The sequence below is a fragment of the Bos grunniens genome, chromosome 5 (assembly GCF_055505025.1).
Source record: "Bos grunniens cultivar Pamir isolate PY7600 chromosome 5, Bosgru_T2T1.0, whole genome shotgun sequence".
Lineage (NCBI taxonomy): Eukaryota > Metazoa > Chordata > Mammalia > Artiodactyla > Bovidae > Bos > Bos grunniens.
In genome coordinates, this window is record NC_141169.1 from 64,855,427 (window position 1) to 64,879,874 (window position 24,448).

The 24,448-nt window shown below is 36.5% G+C and overlaps 1 protein-coding gene across 8 annotated transcripts in view; it reads right to left on the minus strand.

The window, feature by feature from the left end:
* Positions 1-24,448, minus strand: part of ANKS1B (ankyrin repeat and sterile alpha motif domain containing 1B) — a 1,153,827-nt gene that overhangs the window by 969,486 nt on the left and 159,893 nt on the right. For all 8 annotated transcript variants that reach the window (XM_086400851.1, XM_086400849.1, XM_086400852.1 and 5 more), the window contains exons 4-8: positions 22,397-22,693; positions 19,809-19,884; positions 15,274-15,375; positions 11,866-11,979; positions 7,259-7,425 (exon numbers count right to left, since the gene is read on the minus strand). In XM_086400851.1, coding sequence (XP_086256977.1) covers positions 7,259-7,425; positions 11,866-11,979; positions 15,274-15,375; positions 19,809-19,884; positions 22,397-22,693 — 756 coding nt within the window. The remainder of the gene's footprint in view (positions 1-7,258; positions 7,426-11,865; positions 11,980-15,273; positions 15,376-19,808; positions 19,885-22,396; positions 22,694-24,448) is intronic.

Here is a 24,448-nt window from a genome sequence, read left to right on the forward strand (position 1 = left end):
TCATTGGAAGGACTGATGCTAAAGATGAAACTCCAATACTTTGGCCACCTGATGTGAAGAACAGACTCATTTGAAAAGATCTTGATGCTGGGAAAGATTGAAGGAGAGAGGAAAAGGAGATGACAGAGGATGATATGGTTGGATGGCATCACTGACTCAATGGACATTGAGTTTGAGTAGGCTCCATGAGTTGGTGATGGACAGGGAAGCCCGGCGTGCTGCAGTCCATGGAGTCATAAAGAGTTGGACATGACTGAGAGACTGAACTGAACTGAAATGTTAAATCATTTTGCCTTGATGACCAATCATATTTGCATTCACAGGAACAGAGAAAGAAAGCAAAAGCAAATTAAAGTCAGATCATTGAAATCTGAGATCCATAGATCTGTGTGAGGAAGAAGAAAATGGATCTGAGTAGTTGACTGAAAGAAGTCAACATTTAAAAATGCTCTAAAACTTTTGTTTTTAATTTAAAAAATAAAAAACATTCTAGGGCAGTTCACAAAGAGCACAAGAATCACCTTAGGAGTTTATTGTGAAAATCTACCTCTAGACATTCTGATTTAAAAGTAGAGCTCAGAAAGACTTTTTAAAAATACTATGCCACAGATGAGAAATCTGGAGATCAGGATGATTTATCTAAGGAGTAGAACCTAGATTCAAACACAAGTCTCTTTCAGTTCAAAGTTCCTGTTCTCTACACTATAATGTTTCTCTAAGTTACAAATACATGTTATTTCCATGGAATTCTCCAGGCCAAAACACTGGAGTGGGTAGCCTTTCCTTTCTCTAGGGGATCTTCCCAATCCAGGGACCAAACCCAGGTTTCCCGCATTGCAGGTGGATTCTTTACCAACTGAGCCACAAAGGAAGCCCATAATGTTACTCTAAGTTACAAATACATGTTATTGAAGAAATTAGTATAATTCCTTAATGTGAGGACTCAGTAAATTAGTGAAGTTGATGAGAATAATTATGACAATAAAGATCTTTAAATGTTTCGGGAAGTGACACCATGCTAAGTAAAAGCAAGATTATAGGGTAAAAAGAAAATCTTCTTCAAAGCTAGAATAGATTTATTTCAGTAACATAGAATAGATGATTATAGGAAAAGATATAACATAGTCAATGTTTGTCTCATTTATTTTAGGGGCAAGCTATTTCCACTTTTATTAATATATACTTCTCACTGGTTCATTATCCTGGTTCATTTTAGAACTTTTTCATTCCCTGTCAAATTCACTGTCTTGACTACCTCATTCTTTCTGCAAATTAAGACTGTTTCTCATTATTAATTATTTGGTAGAATAAACTGGCAGCTATCAACTAAATGGAACTGTTGTGAAACTAAGCAACCAAAATATTTAAACTTTAAAAAGCATAGATAATAGAAATAAAAATTCTGGCAAAAGCAAGCTAAAATAATACCAGACAATTTTAAAATTCTAAGCCTGAGATTAAAGCAGGCCGCATAGAATATTTTCCATCTACTGTTATTGACTTTGACTGTATTGTAGAGAATCTAATTCTTCATCTGTTAGAGGCTGAATTGGTCCCAATATTCAGTAGTCATGTCTCAAATGGTCCCATGATAAAATACATTAGAAGCATGAGCGAGTTCAGTAATTTTTTTTTTTTTTTTTTTGGTTACTAGTTCAATACTCCATTAGAATTAATCGTTCTTCAAGGTGAAAAACATTTCCCGGAACACAAAGATAAGTGATTATCACCACTGACGTGTCTCTTTAAGCTCAGGCTCTAGAATGATTTCCTTTGGCATTAGGAAGCAAAATGGGATTCCTTTACAATGGCAGGCTGTCCAAAGCCTTTATTCCAAAACAGGATCAAGAATTCTAAAATGCACAGCATGAAACAGAGTTACAAATCAGGTGCATTATGGCAAATGAATGAGGTCAATGTGACAAGCGGCTGAGAGTTGTCAAAAATTAACTTCATCATTATCTGGAGAGCAAGGTTAGAACGTTGAATTATTATCAAATTTTCAACAAAACATTTCAGTTAACTCATGAGAAAAAAATATCGATTCTCAGGGAAATCATAATAGCTGAGTTTTCTGTTGGGAAGATTAAATTCAAGTTAGATATTATAGAGAGATCACAGAGAATGGAAATATCAAAACAAAGATTGGCTGATGTTATATCTGCAGAGTGATCACAAAACTTCATGAAATTCAAATATATAGAAGTTTAATTAGGAAGGAAGTTTGCTGCCTTTGGATAATTTAACAGAATGCTCTTAGGATTAAGAGATATTTTACTGTCAAACACGTTTCAAAATGTGCACACGATACAGTACTATGCACCACATCATAATCAGCAAGAATAATTAACAATTAGCGGGAGAAAAAAACCAGGGTGTGAAATAATATGAGAGAAATATAAAATATAAAAGTGAAATAATATAAAAGAAATATACACAGAGTTAAATTGCACAAAACTTGCCAACACAACTCCATTCAAATAATAACACTTAGGTGCTGCTAAAGTGTCTAGGTTTCCCCCCAGGAGAAAAAATACGTATTTCATCCCTGATGCTTCTTATTTATTTCTTAGATACATGGGATGGTGACACAATAATGCCTTTTAAAATTTATATCTGAAAAAATGATTTCCTGAAACCTAAATTCTGAAATTTGCTCTAAAGATCTTTATGCTATCATCAAATTTCTCTAAGGCATGCTATGTTCACATTTTAAAAGTGTGTACATTGTTTACACACAGAGGGAAAGCTGATACATGACTTGGGAAAACAAATGAAATGACTAGAAAATGTTTTTCAGATAATTTTATATTCTTTCAAAAATCTAAGTTTCAGGGGTTGATAAAGAATGTGAAGATATTTATATTTTTTCAAAATTTACATTCTAGATTATATAATGTCTTAATTCAACTTAGAAAATGATTCCATTTGCATATTATAAAAGAACCTAAAACAGACTGACTTTTGAATTAAAATTTTGCAAGATAAAATGCAATTTTAACTTGAGCTTCCTTTCACATTAAATGTAAAACCTTCTATCAGATACATTCAATCATTGTAAGAATTTAATTCCTAATTCACTTATTTTAGTAAAATTTTTCAAACTACCATCTTAAGGCTAATATTTTAATAAAACCAAAATTTCCAATTCAAAAATAAAAGTTCTTACATAAGATGGCTGATTTTATATTTTAAATTACTGAATTAGAGTGCCCTCTACTGGATAAAAAAGGCAATAAAAGTTAAAATGACAAAGAATAGTTAAAATACCTAAAAAATTCAAGCCAAGTCATTAATATGTAAAATACATTTATTAAAAACATAAATGCTACACAACAGATTTTCCTTTACTTTGATTTTTTCTAAATTACTTCTGGAATTATCTGTCATATGACAACAAATAAGTTGAACATTTCATGTCATATAAACTTAAATTTTAACTGAACTCAAACACCTGTCCTTCAGCCAGTAATGTGAATAATAAAAGTGTTTTCCACATTTAACATTCCATTATAATATAGAAATAACTGCAACTTATGATTATGGATGAACTACAGTTTGAATTTTCCTTAATGATGAACTGAAACCTCCCTACTTCAAGAGAGCTCTTAAACTGCACAGTAGAATTAGGCTGGGCACCAGAAGTCTGAGATTTATTTAGATCTAAAATTCCGTAATTCTGTGGTTTTAGCAAGACCTCAGTTAAGACTCATTATCTGAGGTCTGGATTACTTCAGTAAGGTCCTAGCAGATTTTGGGTCCTCTAGACCAATAATATACATGTTAGTAATAGTTTTTCAAAGAACAATGTTCAGAATCACCCAAAACAATTCTGTTTCAGTTGTTCTGCCATGGTAGCTGAGGATGTCTGCATTTTTTGAAGCTTTCTAGATAAGTCTAATGTACGACCATTGCTAAGAATCACTGTTTGAGTCTCTCCCTAGAAAATCTGACATCGAGGTACCACTTCTAACTTCTAAAAATGTCACCTTCATAAATGGACTCCCATACTCAAGAGTTATTCTCCTCAGCATCAAAATTAAACTTCTGACTAGCTTCCCAATCTAATTATCTCCCCTGTTCTGTAACGAAATAGTTGAGTGGTAAGACTGCCTTTGTCCAGATCCAGTAAATACCAGACTGGCCCTGCTATTTACTGTGTAAACTTAGGAAGGACATACAAGTTCTCTGTGCCTCCATTTTTCTTATCTATAAAATGGGAGGAGTAATACTACCTATCTCACAGGGTTAGCATGAGGATTAAATCAATTAATAAAAAGTGTTATGTCAATGTTAAAAATTATTATGACTTAACCAGCTTCACTCTCTACTACTTTTCAAAACAAACTCTCATGGTAAATTATCCTCATTTTAAGTGCTAGGCCTTACCTTTGGGCTTTTGCACATTATGTTTCTGCAGATTGAAATTCTCTCCCATTCATTCATTCCAATACAAGTGCAGAGATTATTTCCCCTTCCTCCAGATTAAGATTTAATTTCTCCCTACCTCCATGAAGACGTCAATGAATACCTATAAATCATTAATCTCTTCCTCAAAAAAATTTCCTTTGGCTACAGGGTAATTTATTATAAGAAATAGAGCTGGGAATTAATGACACTGGCTCTGAGTTTGAATCCTAGATCTGTAACTTACCAGCTGAGTCATGTCCAAATCTATAACTCCATTATTAGGATTACTGTATGGATTAGGTGGCTTAAGTAATATAAAGCATTAAAACATCAAATAGCAAGCATCTAATAAATGTCAATTCTTATAATATTTATTTGTTTTTTATACTAGTCTTGTCTACACACAGTGATTTAAGACTTCTTGGAGCAGAAATTCTGAACTCCTCGAAGTTAGAAACCACATCTCATTATTGCTATTATAAGTGCTATAGCTCACAACACTGTAATGACCATTTATATTAAATGATCTATAAGTACTCATATAAATTTTTTGTATAATTTGAGAGTATAATTCATTTTAAAAACTTGGAAAAACAATCTTGATAAATAGAAAGAGACATTCGACAAAACAGGAATTAACCAAATACAACGCAGGCTGTAGAGAAGAGTTAAATAAATTGCATTGCTTTTTAAATATTCAATAACAGGTTTCTATCAGATTCAACTTCTGAAAGTCAACTTTCAATAATGCATTTTATGCATCTAAAATCCTTTAGATTTTTCTCATTTCCTAAAAAATAAATACTAGACTTCTCAGCCTGACATTCAAAATCATCCCTGGCCTGAACTCATTCTATCTTCTAATCTTATCTCCATTGTCCCCCTTTATGAACTTTATTATTCCAGGTAAATAGAACTATTTGCTTTTACTCATGTGTACCCTCTGCTTTTCTGCTTCATGTAACCTTTAATATTTTCATATGATAATATTTTCAAAGAACACAATATAAAGTTTCATTATAGAAACAAAGAGTGATGGCTTTTATGGACATATAAGCTTGAATTTTGAACTTAAGTTCAACTTAGGAGCATTAATTTCTCCCTTAGTACTGTCACAGTCTTTTTTTTTTTTTTTTTTTACAAAAAAAGCAGTCTTTGACTTACAAAACAAATTGGCCACCACTCACCCCAAATTATGTCACCCTCTCAATGCCAAAAGCCCTTGCCATTACTACTCAAAAGATATAAGTTTGAATTATGGTCTCCAAGTAGAGCATGCAGACCCTAGGGTGCACAAGATACCAACTGAATAAAAGAAAAAGATTAGATCATCCATTTTACACTTTATCATCCTCACTTGAATTTCTCTTGTAGTATATGCCCCATAATTTATAGCATATATTCTTAAAAATTATAAATAAATACATTTGGGATGTTTGCTCAAAATTTGTTTACTACTGGTACATAACAAGATAAGTCTTGAAACCACTGGTCTAGAATATCAGGTCTTTCAGAAAATTTTTGGGTTGAGGAATAGAAGACAGAAATAGCCACTTTAGAGATATCTTTAGATATGGACCTAAATACTATGTATTGTTTATGTAGGATAAATATGTCTTAATTTCTAATCAACTTTCAAGGAAATGTGGAAATGTAACTGGTTTATAATTTGAGTTAGCATAGGCCTGTTGTAGATTTAAAAAAAAAAAACAACAAGGAGTTTTGCCCTAACATTAAAGTTAGTACAGTAAATATTTCATTACTATAAAAATATCATTTGGGAAAACCTACAAGTATTTACTTCATTATACATATACTTAATCAATTATGAATAATTATACTCATAAAGAGCTTTTATTGGAGCCAATAATGTGATGTTTTTCAAAACACAGTAAAAGGAAAAAAAAAAAAACAGGCCTAGAAGGTATGACTGGCCTTGGACCTAGACTAGCAAATACTACCCTGGGAAAATGTCACTTTAAGTAATAGTAAGTAACTAAATGTTCTCATACAGTAGTATACTTAGAAAACTTTTTTTAGCCTTCATCAATAAAATGCCATACTTAACACGATCCACTCTATTACCAGTTTTTGAAGAAAGTATAATATTTCCATAACAAATTAAGTACTAAAAGTCATAAAAGGTTTCATATCATAATAATGCATTTCCTTTAATACCAATGCATCCTATAAATCCTTCTATAGGACTAAAGACAGATATAAAAATCTTGACTTTAAACTGACTGATTATAGTTTTTCTTGATATTGTATCAATATAAAAATTCAACTAAGCAAGAATCTCTTACTCATGATTCAGATTCTGAGCTTACAGTTTGCATACAAACTATTGGGATTTGTGTAAGATTATGAAAATATTCAGGTCAAACTATCCACAGTGACTGTCTCCTACTATGATTTATAAAGTGGGCAGGAAGTATACACTCATGGCTCAGCTATGTCTTTCTTCTTTCAAGATGGTGTTAGACTCAGATGACAGAGAAAACAGGGAAAAAAGACAAAAAGGAAGATTTTCTTCTTTCTTTGGAAACCACTGTCATTATGCCCAATAAAACTAAAAGAACATAATCAAAGGGACTATGAATTTATATGCTACAAGGGTCTAACAGTGGTGAGATCATCGCAAACCATAAGTGATTTATCAAAGCGTTTCTTCCCTACACATGCTGTGAGAATGAAACACCAATAAATATCAGGGAAGCGCAATGGAGAGCCTGACATTTGACCCTGGCTAAATCTAAAGGTAAGATAACACATAAATCCCATGGTTTTCAGGTACACAATGAACTGGCAAAGACAGACATATTGTCTTCTTTCCCCCCTTACTTACTACACTCTGGCTTCCATTTTTCCCAAGTTCTTCCTCTGAAATCTTGCTCAAATTATCTAAGTAGTGGTCTGATATTGTGTGGCACAAATCTTCAAATGAATAATCCTTTTCTTGACAGAGTTTTATTTCATCCAAGAGTTTTGATAATTCACCAGTCACAGTTTCACCTATAAGAAGAGAGTAATTTTTCAGAAGGTTCAAAAAAGAATACTTCTAAAACTTCATGCTAAATAATAAAAATATAACCAGAATAGTGCTAGAACTCAAAACACGGCAAACAAAATTATCAGAAAGTTTATTTTGCTGAAAGTAAGGTACTAACACCTCCAAGGTAAGAGAAACCTCAGTAAAACAGTATGCACTGAGAGAGGGCCTCAGAGGGCAGACAGACTGAAACCACAATCACAGAAAACTAACCAATCTAATCACATGGACCACATTTTGTCTAACTCAATGAAGCTAAGCTATGCCATGTAGGGCATCAAGATGGACAGGTCATGGTGAAGAGTTCTGGCAAAATGTGGTCCACTGGAGAAGGGAATGGCAGACCACTTCAGTATTCCTGCCTTGAGAACCCCATAAACAGTATGAAAAGGCAAAAAGATAGGACACTGAAAGAGGAACTCCCCAGGTTGGTAGGTGCCGAATACACTACTGGAGATCAGTGGAGAAATAACTCCAGAAAGAATGAAGAGACGGAGCCAAAGCAAAAACAATATCCAGTCGTGGATGTGACTGGTGACAGAAGCAAGGTCCGATGCTATAAAAGCAATATCGCATAGGAACCTGGAATGTCAGGTCCATGAATCAAGGCAAATTGGAAGTGGTCAAACAGGAGATGGCAAGAGTGAACGTTGACATTTTAGGAATCAGTGAACTAAAATGGACTGGAATGGGTGAATTTAACTCAGATGACCATTATATCTACTACTGTGGGCAAGAATCCCCTAGAAGAAATGGACTAGGCATTATAGTCAACAAAAGAGTCCAAAATGCAGTACTTGGATGCAATCTCAAAAATGACAGAATGATCTCTGTTCGTTTCCAAGGCAAACCATTCAATATCACGGTAATCCAAGTCTATTCCCCAACCGGTAACACTGAAGAAGCTGAAGTTGAACGGTTCTATGAAGACCTGCAAGACCTTTTAGAACTAACACCCAAAAAAGATGTCCTTTTAATTATAGGGGACTGGAATACAAAAGTAGGAAGTCAAGAAACACCTGGAGTAACAAGCAAATTTGGCCTTGGAGTACAGAATGAAGCAGGGCTAATAAGAGTTTTGCCAAGAAAACAAACTGGTCATAGAAAACACCCTCTTCTAACAACATAGACATCACCTGATGGCCAACACCGAAATCAGACTGACTATATTCTTTGCAGCCAAAGATGGAGAAGCTCTATACAGTCAGCAAAAACGAGACCGGGAGCTGACTATGGCTCAGATCATGAACTCCTTATTGCCAAGTTCAGACTTGAATGGAAGAAAGTAGGGAAAACCACTAGACCATTCAGGTATGATCTAAATCAAATCCCTTACGATTATACAGTGGAAGTGACAAATAGATTTAAGGCACTAGACCTGATAGAGTGTCTGATGAACCATGGACATTGTACAGGGGACAGGGATCAAGACCATCCCCAAGAAAAAGAAATGCAGAAAAGCAAAATGGCTGTCTGGGGAGGCCTTATAAATAGCTGTGAAAAGAAGAGAAGCCAAAAGCAAAGGAGAAAAGGAAAGCTATACCCATTTGAATTCAGAGTTCCAAAATATAGGAAGGAGAGAGAAGAAAGCCTTCCTCAGTGATCAGTGCAAAGAAATAGAGGAAAACAACAGAATGGGAAAGACTAGAGATCTCTTCAAGATATTAGAGATATCAAGGGAACATTTCATGCAAAGATGGGCTCAATAAAGGACAGAAATGGTATGGACCTAACAGAAGCAGAAAATATTAAGAAGAGGTGGCAAGAATACACAGAAGAACTGTACAAAAGAGATCTTCACACCCAGATAATCACGATGGTGTGATCACTCACCTAGACCCAGACATCCTGGAATATGAAGTCAAGTGGGCCTTAGGAAGCATCATTATGAACAAAGCTAGTAGAGGTGATAGAACGCCAGCTGAGCTATTTCAAATCCTAAAAGATAATGCTGTGAAAGTGCTGCACTCAATATGCTACCGTTTGGAAAACTCAGCAGTGGCCACAGGACTGGAAAAGGTCAGTTTTCATTCCAATCCCAAAGAAAGGCAATGCCAAAGAATGTTCAAACTACCACACAATTGCATTCATCTCACACACTAGTAAAGTAATGCTCATAATTCTCCAAACCAGGCTTCAGTGACACGTGAACCATGAACTTCCAGATGTTCAAGTTGGTTTTAGAAAAGGCAGAGGAACCAGAGATCAAATTGCCAACATCCACTGGATCATGGAAAAAGCAAGAGAGTTCCAGAAAAACATATATTTCTGCTTTATTGACTATGCCAAAGTCTTTGACAGTGTGGATCACATAAACTGTGAAAAATTCTGAAAGAAATGGGAATACCAGACCACCTGACCTACTTCTTAAGAAATCTGTATGCAGGTCAGGAAGCAACAGTTAGAACTGGACACAGAGCAACAGACTGGTTCTAAATAGGAAAAGGAGTACGTCAAGGCTCTATATCATCACCCTGCTTATTTAACTTTTATGCAAAGTACATCATGAGAAATGCTGGGCTGGATGAAGCACAAGCTGGAATCAAGATTGCCGGGAGAAATATCAATAACTTCAGTTATGCAGATGACATCACCCTTATGATAGGAAGTGAAGAAGAACTAAAGAGCCTCTTGATGAAAGTGAAAGAGGAGAGTAAAAACGTTGGCTTAAAGTTCAACATTCAGAAAACGAAGGGCATGGCATCTGGTCCCATCACTTCATGGCAAATAGATGGGGAACAGCGGAAACAGTGACAGATTTTATTTTGGGGGGCTCCAAAATCACTGCAGATTGGAAACTGCAGTCATGAAATTCAAAGACACTTGGTCCTTGGAAGAAAAATTATGACCAAACTAGACAGCATATTAAAAAGCAGAGGCATTACTTTGACAACATAGGTCCGTCTCATCAAGGCTATGGTTTTTCCAGTAGTTATGCATGGATTCACAATTGGACTATAAAGAAAGCTGAGCACCGAAGAATTAATGCTTTTGAACTGTGGTGTTGGAGAAGACTCTTGAGAGTCCCTTGAACTGCAAGGGGATCCAACCAGTCCATTCTAAACGAGATCAGTCCTGGGTGTTCATTGGAAGGACTGATGTTGAAGCTGAAACTCCAATACTTTGGCCACCTGATGCGAAGAGCTGACTCGTTTGAAAATACCCTAGTGCTGAGAAAGATTGAAGGCAGGAAGAGAAGGGGACAACAGAGGATGAGATGGTTGGATAGCATCACTGACTCAATGGACATGAGTGGGTAAACTCCAGGAGTTGGTGATGGACAGGGAGTCCTGGCGTGCTGTGGTCCACGGGGTTGCAAAGAGTTGGACACGACTGAGTGACTGAATTGAACTGAACTGAAACCATAATTAGTACAATAATATTAAAAGACAAAAAGAAATTCCAATTTTGTCTATTTTTTTTCTTTATCAAAATAAAAGTAAGTACTGAAGGTTTACACAAATGTAGTAAATAAAATCATTTGGAATTACAATTCCTAAAACTTCACTTATAATAGCATTTAATTTCAAAAGTCTTTTAGAACAGTAGTCCTGAACATTTTTGGCACCAGGGACTGGTTTTGTGGAAGACAGTTTTCCCACAGTCAGCTTTGGGGGGATGGTTTTGGGATGATTCATGCACATTACACATATTGTGTACTTTATTACTGTTATATCAGTTCCACCTCATATCACCAGGCATTAGATTCTGGAGGTTGGGGACCTCAACCCAAGCATTTGTGGGCATTTTACTTTAGTGACAGAATTCATTCAACATTAAAAAAATTGAAATAGTGCTGGGATTCTACTTTCTAGGTTCAACAAAAACAAATAGTAGAACATATTTAAACAAATAATTATGTAACCATTAAAGGGATAACAGAAGGAACAGATATATAATATGCATCAACTATGGACATGAATATTTCATAAGTTACATGCAAATACTCATTTTTTTCTAATTATTCTCAGAAAGCAACTTTATCCCAATGATTTATTCTAAAAAAAAAAAAACAGCAGTTACATTCAAGATATATGTTTTTTAGTCTACCTTAAGGGCGCAAAGAGTCGGACACGACTGAGCAACTGAACTGAACTGAACTGAACTGAAAAACATATTTTAGGGGGAAAAAGTCAACTGTGAAATATCCACTCAATGTAAGCTTCATGTCAGCAGGGATTGCTATTTCCCTTGATCACCATTGTATCTCAGGACTAAGAATAGTGTCTGATAAACAGTAGGAACTCAATAAATATTGACTGAATAATGGATAAAATATAGAATATAAGATATAACTTATTAGACCTTAAATTTTCACAAGTTTGAGCCCTTTTGTGCATACAGCATAAAATTGTGCATAACAGTCTAATATCATCTCAAGAGTTTTATAATTAGCTACTCACTTTTGGTCTTCTGGGAAGGAGATTCAACAGGAGATGAAATATGTGTTTCTTGCGTCATATCTTCCTGTATGTGCTCTTCAAGGACTGTTGGTCTTCCCACGCCTTCTAAATATTCTGTGTATATAAGTTTTTGAAATTACACAGTTGAATTCATATATGTTAAAAACTCTAACTTGGTTTTACTTTTGATGGACACTTTTTCAGTTATTTCTTCATATCTTAAGTTTTTCAAAAAAACTTCAAAAAACCAAAGTAAAAGCTCTTCATGATGAGCTATTAATTTAAAGCTTTTAAATTAAAACATAAAAAATATTTCAAGAGAGACTCATGAATCCTTTTCATGAAAAGTAAACTTTTGTCACATTCTTTCCTTAAAAATAAATGTACCAGTTGAAGATAAATAGCATCCTTGGTTTCCTTAAATATATTCTATCTGGAGGTTTAAAGGAGAAGGCAATGGCCACCCACTCTAGTACTCTTGCCTGGAAAATCCCATGGATGGAGGAGCCTGGTGGGCTGCAGTCCATGGGGCCACAAAGAGTCGGACACGACTGAGCGACTTCACTTTGACTTTTCCCTTTCATGCATTGGAGAAGGAAATGGCAACCCACTCCAGTGTTCTTGCCTGGAGAATCCAAGGGATGGCAGACTCTGGTGGGCTGCTGTCTATGGGGTCGCACGAGTCAGACACGACTGAAGTGACTTAGCAGCAGGAGGTTTAAAACTCTCTGACTGATGCTTTTAATAGACCATGTCCATAAACAGGGATATAAAATTTAGATGCATATAACAACCAGTCAGGTAACATAAATAAATGAAGTGGGGTAAGCGTAATTTGCAATGGTGTTACAATCTTGTGAGATAAACATAATTGCGTATTGAACTGTTGTTCAACAAAAAAATAATGTTTTTTGCATTATTCTTGAAGCAGTATTCTTCACTCAGCACCTCACTCATTTTTCCAACTTTGATGAGGATATAGTAATAATAAAACTTAAATATTGCTTTCTATACACTCAGCACTGTTTTAAGTATTTGATAATAATTAACTCATTTAACCTTCTCAAAACTATGACACAGGTACTATTATTATTTCAGCTTTAAAGATGAAAACTAAAGGGGAAGGATTATTAACTTGGCCATGTTTATTCAGCTAGTATATAGCGAACACAGAGATAAAAGAATCATCTCACTTTTCTCTCAATCATAAAGAAAACAGCATCTGAATGCAGGGATATGTCAGCTAACATTTAATCTCAATGATACAGAAGAAAACAGAAAGCCTGCAAAGCCTGGTTAACCAGAGAGCAGATGCACCATCTAAAGTTCAGCCATGAAGTAAAATGAATCCTTGCATTTTTTGAGAAACCAAAACTCTGGAGTGTTATCTGAAATCCTAGATTTTTAAATGCTGAAAGCTAATTCAATTTTACAGAAACACAGCATGAGCCAAAGTATGTGATCTAAACAAGGTATATCTGCTATTGCCCAAAAGGCATTCATCAGAGTTTGTAGCCTCTAAGGGATTAAATCAATAGACTCCTCACCAAGGGTATCTTTTACTTGTGCTTCTTTATTCAGAAGGCACCCCTTTTTTCCTAAAATTCAGTTAAGACACTTTGTGCTTTCATGCCAACCACCTGTGTCTTCATACTATCCAAATGGTTTCTACCTAAGAGCAATTCTACTAGGCAAATTCTGCTAGGAAAAGAAAGCATCATATGGCATTCTATCATTACAATTTTTGACCCAGACAGTAATTTTACCTACTATAAATTGTATTTACTGCAATAACAAACTTTTTCATAAGATATTAAATGTGCCAGTGATTGAACACCAGGAATGTAGAGAATATAGATAATGTGTTCACATTCTAAAATTTGACAATAGCTATAAAAATTCAAAGAAGTAGCAAATACTCTATCACAAATTTACATACCTAATAACAAATAGTGACTATTTAAGAGAACACCTGTATAATAACATTTTCATCTAAGTTAAACCAATGCAATGTGTTAAAAGTGCCTGTAATTATGTCATGCCCCCTTTTCAGTGGACAGCATTTATTTGCTTCTCCCAAAAGATATATTAGGCACAAGTCTCAGTTTTTTTTAACTTCAGTTAGAGGCAAAAATCAAATACGAAATACAAAGTGCCTAGAAGGCAAAGACTGATTTAAAGGTTGCATACCACTCTTTTATTTTTCAGCTTTCATTCAACTTGATTTTAATTTCAGTTAATATGAAGAATCATACTTGTATTCTTCTCTGATTTATCTGTATAGCACTTGACTAGCAATTAACTTCTTTATTAATCAGAAAATTGTAGGGGCTTGAAGTTTTCTGAGAGGTTTTGGAAAATAAAGAGAGAAAAGAACATAATGACCTCCTGTAGTGAGTCTGTTCTCTTTCCCTCTTTGGGCTTTGTTGACTCCTGTATCTACATGTCTCCTGCCCAACTTGGTTTTAATTCATCTGAAAGCTGCTATTCAGCTTCTCAACTGATATCCTATGAAACCCATCCACCTCCCTTTATTACATGCACAGCCAGTCTATAATGACTGTAGAGAATAATCCGCACTGAGCAGTGTAGGAACTAAATGCAAAGAAAAGAAAAAACATCCGTATTTTTAAGAGAACACACTGCACATCAGGCCTAACCACCAAGCAAAAAGAGAAAATCAAATGAGGAAGTATGTATCCTGCAAATGAAAAAATAGTACCCAGATGGTTGTCAAACATTAAGTAGATCTATTTTAACAACCAAAACTAACTACAGATATACTCAAATGATCTTTATTAACCCATAGGCTGGCAAGACTGAATTATCTTGTATTACTGGATTTGGTAGCAAATAATCTGTACTCTTTCAACAAAGGACAATTTTGTTGTTGTTAATTCAGCATTTATATATCAGTTCTACCACTTGGAATAGGATATATGTTTGAGCAAGTCACTTAGCTTCCTGGAGCTTCAATTTCCCTCATGTGCAAAAAGAAGAAGAAGAATATTTGATTGACCTACCTCACAGTTATAGAAATCAGACAAAATAATAGAAAATCCAAGTCAGAAAATTCTTAAAGCATTATTCAAATGTAAGATAATACCTCAGCATCACCACTTTATAGCCCCAATACCTTCAAGTTCATAACTACATATTTATTACACAGGTTTAATTAAAAATACTTTTTAATATCAAGTGAGTGAAAAAAATATTTTAGTTGAAAAACAGAAATAAAACATTAAAAGGTATTCATTATTCTTTAGTTTAAAAGTCTACCAGAAAAAAAATGCAAATAGTAACTTCATTCAAAAGTAAATGTTAACTCAAAACTCAAGAGAAAATTAGGACAGTTTTAATTTAATCTTAACTGTAAGGCAAACTCATCCATCATTCAATACTATTTACCTTGTAAGAGAGTTGCAATCTGGAGAGATTTCTGAGATGGATGCTCTTTCAAAATGTCTAAGACAGTTCTACCTAAGCTATCTTTTATGTTGGCATCAATTCCTGAAAGAAAAAGAAAAACCCACTAGATGTACATAGTGGAGTATCACCAGAAGATACTGTCAATACAAAACTGTTCTAATTTCAAAAGTATGCGACAAAGCACTTAAGGCAGTTTTTTTTTTTTTTAATTAAGCCCTACACACACACACACACACACACACACACACACACACACACATGATTTTAGTAAGAAAGAAGATGGAAGTCTACTGATGCCAAAGACTTGGAACATTTTTGATAATGAATTAACTCTTAGAGGGCACTGACTCAAACATTAACTTTTCAGATTACAGCTATTTTAGGTTATAACTACTTAACTAAATTGTAGACTATCAAGTTGAAAAATATTAGAATGTAAATTCCTAAAGTATAAAGGTCATGTGATTTATATATTCTGTATAATATGATCTAAATAATAATAATGTACCATGTAAGCAATATAACAGCAGTCTTAGAATACTTTAGCATTCACAGAAGTTGGAAAAGTAGGACTATTTTGAATTATTGTCCAAATACTAAGTCAAATATTCCACATTTATTTATACATGATTATATTCAATATCAGCAATACTCATCAAATACCTGATGAGCAAACTTCCTAATGTGTGTAACTGAAATACCTTTGGAATACTTTTAATTCTGAAAATATTTATGGTAAAGAGGTTTTACTATAAAGAGTTTAATGTAGCAAATAGCAAAAATGTCTATAAACTTCCCAAATATCTAACTGCAAACAAAAACCAGTTTTCAGGATATGGCCTCAAAAGTTAATTCATTATAATAAAATTATTAAATATTTGCTTAAATTTGTATAGAAATGTGTTACCAGCACACATTTAATTGATTACCTCATTTATTATATCACTGCATTACATATCAAAGTTACATATACAGGAAATTTCAACTTTGCATAAGAACAATCACAATGCAACAGTCTGCTAATACTTTTAACATTTTTACTAAGGAAAATAAACATGTCAAATATAGTTTATAACATAGAAGACTCACACATATTGTTCACAAGCATAAATTTGAGTCTATGCCTTTTGATCTTAAAAAAAATCTGACTTTGGTTTCAATTTTATTTCAATCATAATACACATATGGAGACAACAAGCCTAATTTGTTGTTCCTTCAGAGCTTTCCCTCTAAAAGTTTCCCTTTAAATGACTGAAGCTTACAAACAATAGCTACTCAGTTAATGAATTAACTGGGCTTCCCTCAAATCTCAGTTGGTACAGAATCTGCCTGCAATGCAGGAGACCCTGGTTCAATTCCTGGGTCAGGAAAATCCCCTGGAGAATGGACAGGCTATCCACTCCAGTATTCTTGAGCTTCCCTTGTGGCTCAGCTGGTAAAGAATCTGCCTGCAATGAGGGAGACCTGGGTTCCATCCCTGGGTTGGGAAGATCCCCGTAGAAGAGAAAGGCTACCCACTCCAGTATTCTGTCCTGGAGAATTCCATAAACTGTATAGTCCATGGGGTTACAAAGAGTTTGACACAACTGAGTGACTTTCACTTTAATCCACTTTAATGATGAATTAACTAGAAGGAAAATTCACCTTAAGGGTCAGTTCAGTTCAGTTCAGTCGCTCAGTCGTGTCCGACCCATGAATCGCAGCACGCCAGGACTCCCTGTCCATCACCAACTCCCAGAGTTCATCCAGACTCACGTCCATCGAGTCAGTAATGCCATCCAGCCATCTCATCCTCTGTCGTCCTCATCTCCTCCTGCCCCCAGTCCCTCCCAGCATCAGAGTCTTTTCCAATGAGTCAACTCTTCACATGAGGTGGCCAAAGTACTGGAGTTTCAGCTTTAGCATCATTCCTTCCAAAGAAATCCCAGGGCTGATCTCCTTCAGAATGGACTGGTTGGATCTCCTTGCAGTCCAAGGGACTCTCAAGAGTCTTCTCCAACACCACAGTTCAAAAGCATCAATTCTTTGGCGCTCAGCTTTCTTCACAGTCCAACTCTCACATCCATACATGACCACAGGAAAAAACCATAGCCTTGACTAGACGAACCTTTGTTGGCAAAGTAATGTCTCTGCTTTTCAATATGCTATCTAGGTTGGTCATAACTTTCCTTCCAAGGAGTGTCTTTTAATTTCATGGCTGCAGTCACCATCTGCAGTGATTTTGGAGCCCCCCAAAATAAAGTCTGACACTGTTTCCACTGTTTCCCCATCTATTTCCCATGAAGTGATGGGACCAGATGCCATGACCTTCGTTTTCTGAATATTGAGTTTTAAGCCAACTTTTTCACTCTCCTCTTTCACTTTCATCAAGAGGCTTTTTAGTTCCTTTCACTTTCTGCCATAAGGGTGGTGTCATCTGCATATCTGAGGTTATTGATATTTCTCCCGGCAATCTTGATTCCAGCTTGTGCTTCTTCCAGTCCAGCGTTTCTCATAATGTTCTGTGCATATAAGTTAAATAAGCAGGGTGACAATATACAGCCTTGATGTACTCCTTTTCCTATTTGGAACCAGTCTGTTGTTCCATGTCAAGTTCTAACTGTTGCTTCCTGACCTGCATACAAATTTCTCAAGAGGCAGGTCAGATGGTCTGGTATTCCCATCTCTTTCAGAATTTTCCACAGTTTATTGTGATCCACACAGTCAAAGGCTTTGGCATAGTCAATAAACCAGAAATAGATGTCTTTCTGGAACTCTCTTGCTTTTGCCATGATCCAGCGGATGTTGGCAATTTGATCTCTGGTTCTTCTGCCTTTTCTAAAACCAGCTTGAACATCAGGAAGTTCACGGTTCACATATTGCTGAAGCCTGGCTTGGAGAATTTTGAGCATTACTTTACTAACGTGTGAGATGAGTGCAATTGTGCGGTAGTTTGAGCATTCTTTGGCATTGCCTTTCTTTGGGATTGGAATGAAAACCGACCTTTTCCAGTCCTGTGGCCACTGCTGAGTTTTCCAAATTTGCTGGCATATTGAGTGCAGCACTTTCACAGCATCATCTTTCAGGATTTGAAATAGCTCCACTGGAATTCCATCACCTCCACTAGCTTTGTTCATAGTGATGCCTTCTAAGGCCCACTTGACTTCACATTCCAGGATGTCTGGCTCTAGGTCAGTGATCACACCATCATGATTATCTGGGTCGAGAAGATCTTTTTTGTACAGTTCTTCTGTGTATTCTTGCCACCTTTCTTAATATCTTCTGCTTCTGTTAGATCCATACCATTTCTGTCCTTTATCGAGCCCATCTTTGCATGAAATGTTCCTTTGGTATCTCTGATTTTCTTGAAGAGATCTCTAGTCTTTCCCATTCTGTTGTTTTCCTCTATTTCTTTGCACTGATCGCTGAGGAAGGCTTTCTTATCTCTTCTTGCTATTCTTTGGAACTCTGCATTCAGATGCTTATATCTTTCCTTTTCTCCTTTGCTTTTCGCTTCTCTTCTTTTCACAGCTATTTGTAAGGCCTCCCCAGACAGCCATTTTGCTTTTTTGCATTTATTTTCCATGGGAATGGTCTTGATCCCTGTCTCCTGTACAATGTCACGAACCTCAGTCCATAGTTCATCAGGCACTCTATCTATCAGATCTAGGCCCTTAAATCTATTTCTCACTTCCACTGTATAATCATAAGGGATTTGATTTAGGTCATACCTGAATGGTATAGTGGTTTTCCCTACTTTCTTCCATTCAAGTCTGAACTTGGCAATAAGGAGTTCATGATCTGAGCCACACTCAGCTCCTGGTCTTGTTTTTGTTGACTGTATAGAACTTCTCCATCTTTGGCTGCAAAGAATATAATCAATCTGATTTTGGTGTTGACCATCTGGTGATGTCCATGTGTAGAGTCTTCTCTTGTGTTGTTGGAAGAGGGTGTTTGTTATGACCAGTGCATTTTCTTGGCAAAACTCTATTAGTCTTTGCCCTGCTTCATTCCGTATTCCAAGGCCAAATTTGCCTGTTACTCCAGGTGTTTCTTGACTTCCTACTTTTGCATTCCAGTCCCCTATAATGATAGGGAACTCTAATTTCTGTTTACCACTGTTAACAATATAGAAACTTAGGGAAAATTGTATATTATTTAATAAATCAAGCAATTGTCACAAACCTCAATTGTCACAGCTTCACAGGGATCAATTCCTCTCTCCTATAGAAGGCAGAGATTTTCTCCCTCTTTTGGTAGTTTCTCTAATATATTTTAATATGATTTAAAAGCATAAAATTATCACTTCTAAAAGCTTTTGATTAAAGAATCTATTGAAAAGGAAGATGAACATTTATATCAGTTTTTTTCCTTAACACTGAGGCTCAATCCTACATGGTTCTACATACATACAATTTAGAGTGAGGTAAAAAGGTAATGTCGGGTGAGGTGGATTGTGTCATTTTCCTTTGTCTACTTCTGGAGTACAAATAGTTTTTGGCAAGATAAGCTCCATGGAGAATCATGATAGTTACCTGTTTCTAACAGAACTCGTACAACATCCACTTTTCCAAACAAAGCTGCTTCATGGAGTGCACTCCCTTTTTCTGTCTAGAAAAAAAGAAGAAGAAGAAGGAAAAAGATTAGGAGAGCTAAGGTTAAAAAAATTATATCCTTTTATGCGTCCATACATATTGTTTGTAATCTTAGCACTCTCTGACAGAAGAGGAGTGTGGAATAAAGAAGAGATTCTAGAAAGAAAATCCAAAAGCTTAATTTTGGAAATATCTGTGCTTCTGTGTAGCCATTTGACCTTGTTATGTTTATAAGTCACTCATCTTCTTTCACCCTCAGTCATTCTCAGATATAACATAAAAGTAGTAATGCCTACCTCACGAGGCTTTTGTGACTACCCAGTGAGCTCATGCAATTCAACATGCATTAATTAAATACCAACTCTATACCAAGAGAAGGAAATGGCAATCCACTTCAGTGTTCTTGCCTGGAGAATCCCAGGGAGGGGGGAGCCTGGTGGGCTGCCGTCTATGGGGTCGCACACAGTCGGACATGACTGAAGCGACTTAGCAGTAGCAGTTACACCAAGAATAGTTAAGGGGTGTTCTGAGGTTGTACATTTACATTCTATCAGAGGAGACAGATGTGTAAATAAATAGTAATGTCAAATAAAATCACAACAATTTAATGTGGCTTAAAAAACCTGGAAAATATTCTCCTTGCCTGGAAAACCCCATGGGCGGAGGAGCCTGGTGGGCTGCAGTCCATGGGGTCGCTAAGAGTCGGATACGACTGAGTGACTTGACTTTCACTTTTCACTTTCATGCATTGGAGAAGGAAATGGCAATCCACTCCAGTGTTCTTGCCTGGAGAATCCCAGGGACGGGGGAACCTGGTGGGCTGCCATCTATGGGGTCGCACAGAGTCGGACACGACTGAAGTGACTTAGCAGTAGCAGCTTTCCTTTCCATATCCTTTCTTGTTTATCCCAACTTTCCCCAGACCTTCTGTACCTTATTCATGTTCCAAGCATACTAAACATTTCATCAGTATCATTCTCTTGTTTTCTTCCCCAAGAATCTCAAAAGCTGGTCCCTCTGCCTGGCAGGATAGAACTCCTAGCCCTCTTTACCTCACCATCACCTACACCACCAGTTCTCAATCTTCAGCCTGAATTAGAATCACCTAGAGAGCTTGCTGACCAGATTTCTGGGCACCACCGTGAGTTCTGACTCAGTCACCTGCGATGCGTGTGTGGTGTTATGTGGCTTCAGTTGTGTCCAACTCTGTGTGACCCTATGGACTGTAGCTTTCCAGGCTCCTGTGTCCATGGGATTCTGCAGGGTGCCATGTCCTCCTCCAGGGGATCTTCCCAACCCAGAGATAAACCCACAGCTTACAGCTCCTGCTTTGGCAGGCAGGTTCTTTAACACCAGTGCCACATGGGAAGCCCCAATAATAAGGGTCTAGGGAGTACAGTTGAGAACCACGGACCTACACTACATGTCAAATCTTAAATATAATTTCACTCAGGAAGTATTGCTTGCCCCTAAAGTGTAACACTTTCCCTGTGTGTTCCACATCAATCTAATCTTCCTCATCTTAGCACTTATAGTACTACATTATAATGTTATATGATTATCTATTCCCTTTAATAAACTGTAAGTTTAGTGGAAATGAAGACCATATCTATTTTTTCATCGTGGTATCACTAATGCCTAGTAAAAAGTACCATACTTCAGAATACTCTTCAACTATTCTTGGCATAGAGTTAGTATGGAAATTAAGAATTATTTTGAGGGTAGAAGGAGGGAGGAACATAACACAGAAGACAAGAATTTGTGAGCACTGCAGGGAACTATTGGTTTCTGCTCTGAGGATGATCAAGGAAGATTTTAAGAGAAAGTTTTTCACCTATGCAAATGGTAAAGTTTAAAAAAAAATTTTCTTATTGCCTTTAGGTATAGTGATCCTTCCTTTATCAGTCATGTACGCAAGTACATTATTGTAGAAAGAGGCCTGGACTTTAATCAGTAAATCTTAATTCACATTCTGGGTTTATGAGTCATGTGTCCTTAGGCAAGTTTCTTAGTCTTTGAATCTGATTCCTCACCTCCGTACTGATACTTAATAGCTCTCAATCCCACAAGATAGCTGTGAAATATAGATTCTAAATGTGTCAACATATTAAACACAAAGTACGTACTCAAAAATTAAAGTCAATTTCATTTATTTCTTTCATTCACTCAATTTTAGACTGAATTCCTGGTGTATGTCAAGCTGTGTGCTAGATACTGGAATAAAGGAAACAATTACTAAGAAGACCACACATAACTGCCATCTAGTAATAATTTTTCATGTGGAAAGCCCTCAAGTTAGAATGAGGTTAGAGACTAGGGCTTATATCCCTCCATATTTCCCAACAATGTGGCAGGATACTTTGAATTTAGTAGTTACAAAAATACATGTGGACCATTTGCTTGATTTAAAAATGTTAATATTTCTTCCTGTAAATTTAACATGTAATTAAGATGTAAATTTCAACATCTGTATCTCAAAGAAAGCAAGAACACCATTGTTTTGGAAGCACAGCTACAAGAAGACTCACTTGACAGCTCACATCCATTCCTGCTTCCAGCAGCACCTGAACAACTGCCTTGTGACCATTGCGTGCAGCAAGGTGTAGTGGTGTGTGCTTTCGGGTGTTGCAGCTCATTAAGTTAGGGTGTGCACTGATGATCATTTTGACCACTCTAAGCCGTCCATAGAGGGCTGCCAGGTCCAGAGGTGTTTCCAGCTTGCTGTTTCTGATAGTAGGATCGGTGAGCTCTTCCAGGAGAACAGCAACTACCTCCGAGTGTCCGTACTGAGCTGCACAATGTAGGGCAGTTTCATTTTCATTGTTCTGTTAAGACACACAGTGCAAGTTTTCAGAAATACAGTTTGTTATGAAAATCAAAGTATAGTAAGGCAGCCATGACATTAAAAGACGCTTACTCCTTGGAAGGAAAGTTATGACCAACCTAGATAGCATATTAAAAAGCAGAGACATTACTTTGCCAACAAAGGTCCGTCTAGTCAAGGCTATGGTTTTTCCTGTGGTCATGTATGGATGTGAGAGTTGGACTGCGAAGAAAGCTGAGCACTGAAGAATTGATGCTTTTGAACTGTGGTGTTGGAGAAGACTCTTGAGAGTCCCTTGGACTGCAAGGAGATCCAACCAGTCCATTCTGAAGGAGATCAGCCCTGGGATTTCTTTGGAAGGAATGATGCTAAAGCTGAAACTCCAGTACTTTGGCCACCTCATGCGAAGAGTTGACTCACTGGAAAAGACTCTCACGCTGGGAGGGGTTGGGGGCAGAAGGAGAAGGGGATGACAGCAGATGAGATGGCTGGATGGCATCACCGACTCGAAGGACATGAGTTTGAGTGAACTCCGGGAGTTGGTGATGGACAGGGAGGCCTGGTGTGCTGCAATTCATGGGGTCGCAAAGAGTTGGACACGACTGAGCGACTGAACTGAACTGAAAACCTGAGATGCTTTGAAAACATACATTTAAAATGTATGCGTTTTAATAAGTATGCCTAATAGTACTTAATATTTGGTAATAGTATCTATCATTTATCACATTTTATTTCTATCACTTCAGTTGAAAGAATCGAACTTTTCCTTAAACTATATATTCTAACTTCCAAGAGTGATAAACCATTTAGCTGTGTTAGTTTGTAGCCCTACTGGGCCCAGATGGTTAGTGTTATCAGCACTGTGCATCAAGCCTCTGTGACATCTGTTAATGAGAGAGATTAATAACAATACACCTTTAACAGACTGGCTTTCCCAAATATAGTTGAGAGAGTAAATTCTCTGATAATGAAAGATTTACAGAGATGTTTCCCAAATCAAGTTTCATTTTATCTTCCATTTAAGTATAAATCCTTGCTTCTTTTGCAAAGAGAACAAAGATGTACTGGCCCTAACATTAACCCATACCTTTTTGAAATATAATCATGAATTGAGAGGCAGGTCTATACCCATATCCAGACAAGTTACAAGGAATATTACACGTGTAGCTTATAAGTGTTTCAGCTGAGGGAATTCCCTGGCAGTCTAGTTGTTAGGACTCCACATTTTCACTGCTAAGGGCCTGGGTTTGATTCCTGGCCAGGGAACTAAGATCCCATAAGTCGCATGGTGTGACTCAAAATAAAAATATAACTGTTTCAGCTGAAAATCAATGAGATTTTCCCAGGAATTTAGCAGAATAATAAATGTTAAAATCAAGAAAATTGAACCCCATTGCAAGAGAAATGGACCTTTCAATTATTTGGGCAGATAGTGTAGGTATATGCAGTATGACTACGCCATGAGGTGGAAAGGTCAATTAGGAGAAATGGGAACATGAAATTTTAGTAACAAAAATGCAATGTCCTAAATGAGGGTTCTATAAACCAAGGGAGGATGATATCAGCACAGTCACCATCATAGCTAACACTATGTGCAAAGCACACACCGTTGCATGTCATATGTGCTTACTTATTTAACCGTCATTGCCTGGCCTGCATGTGTGCTCAGTAGTGTCAGACTCTTGTGACCCCATGGATTATAGCCCACCACACTCCTCTGTCCATAGGATTTTTCAGGCAAGAATACTGGAGTGGG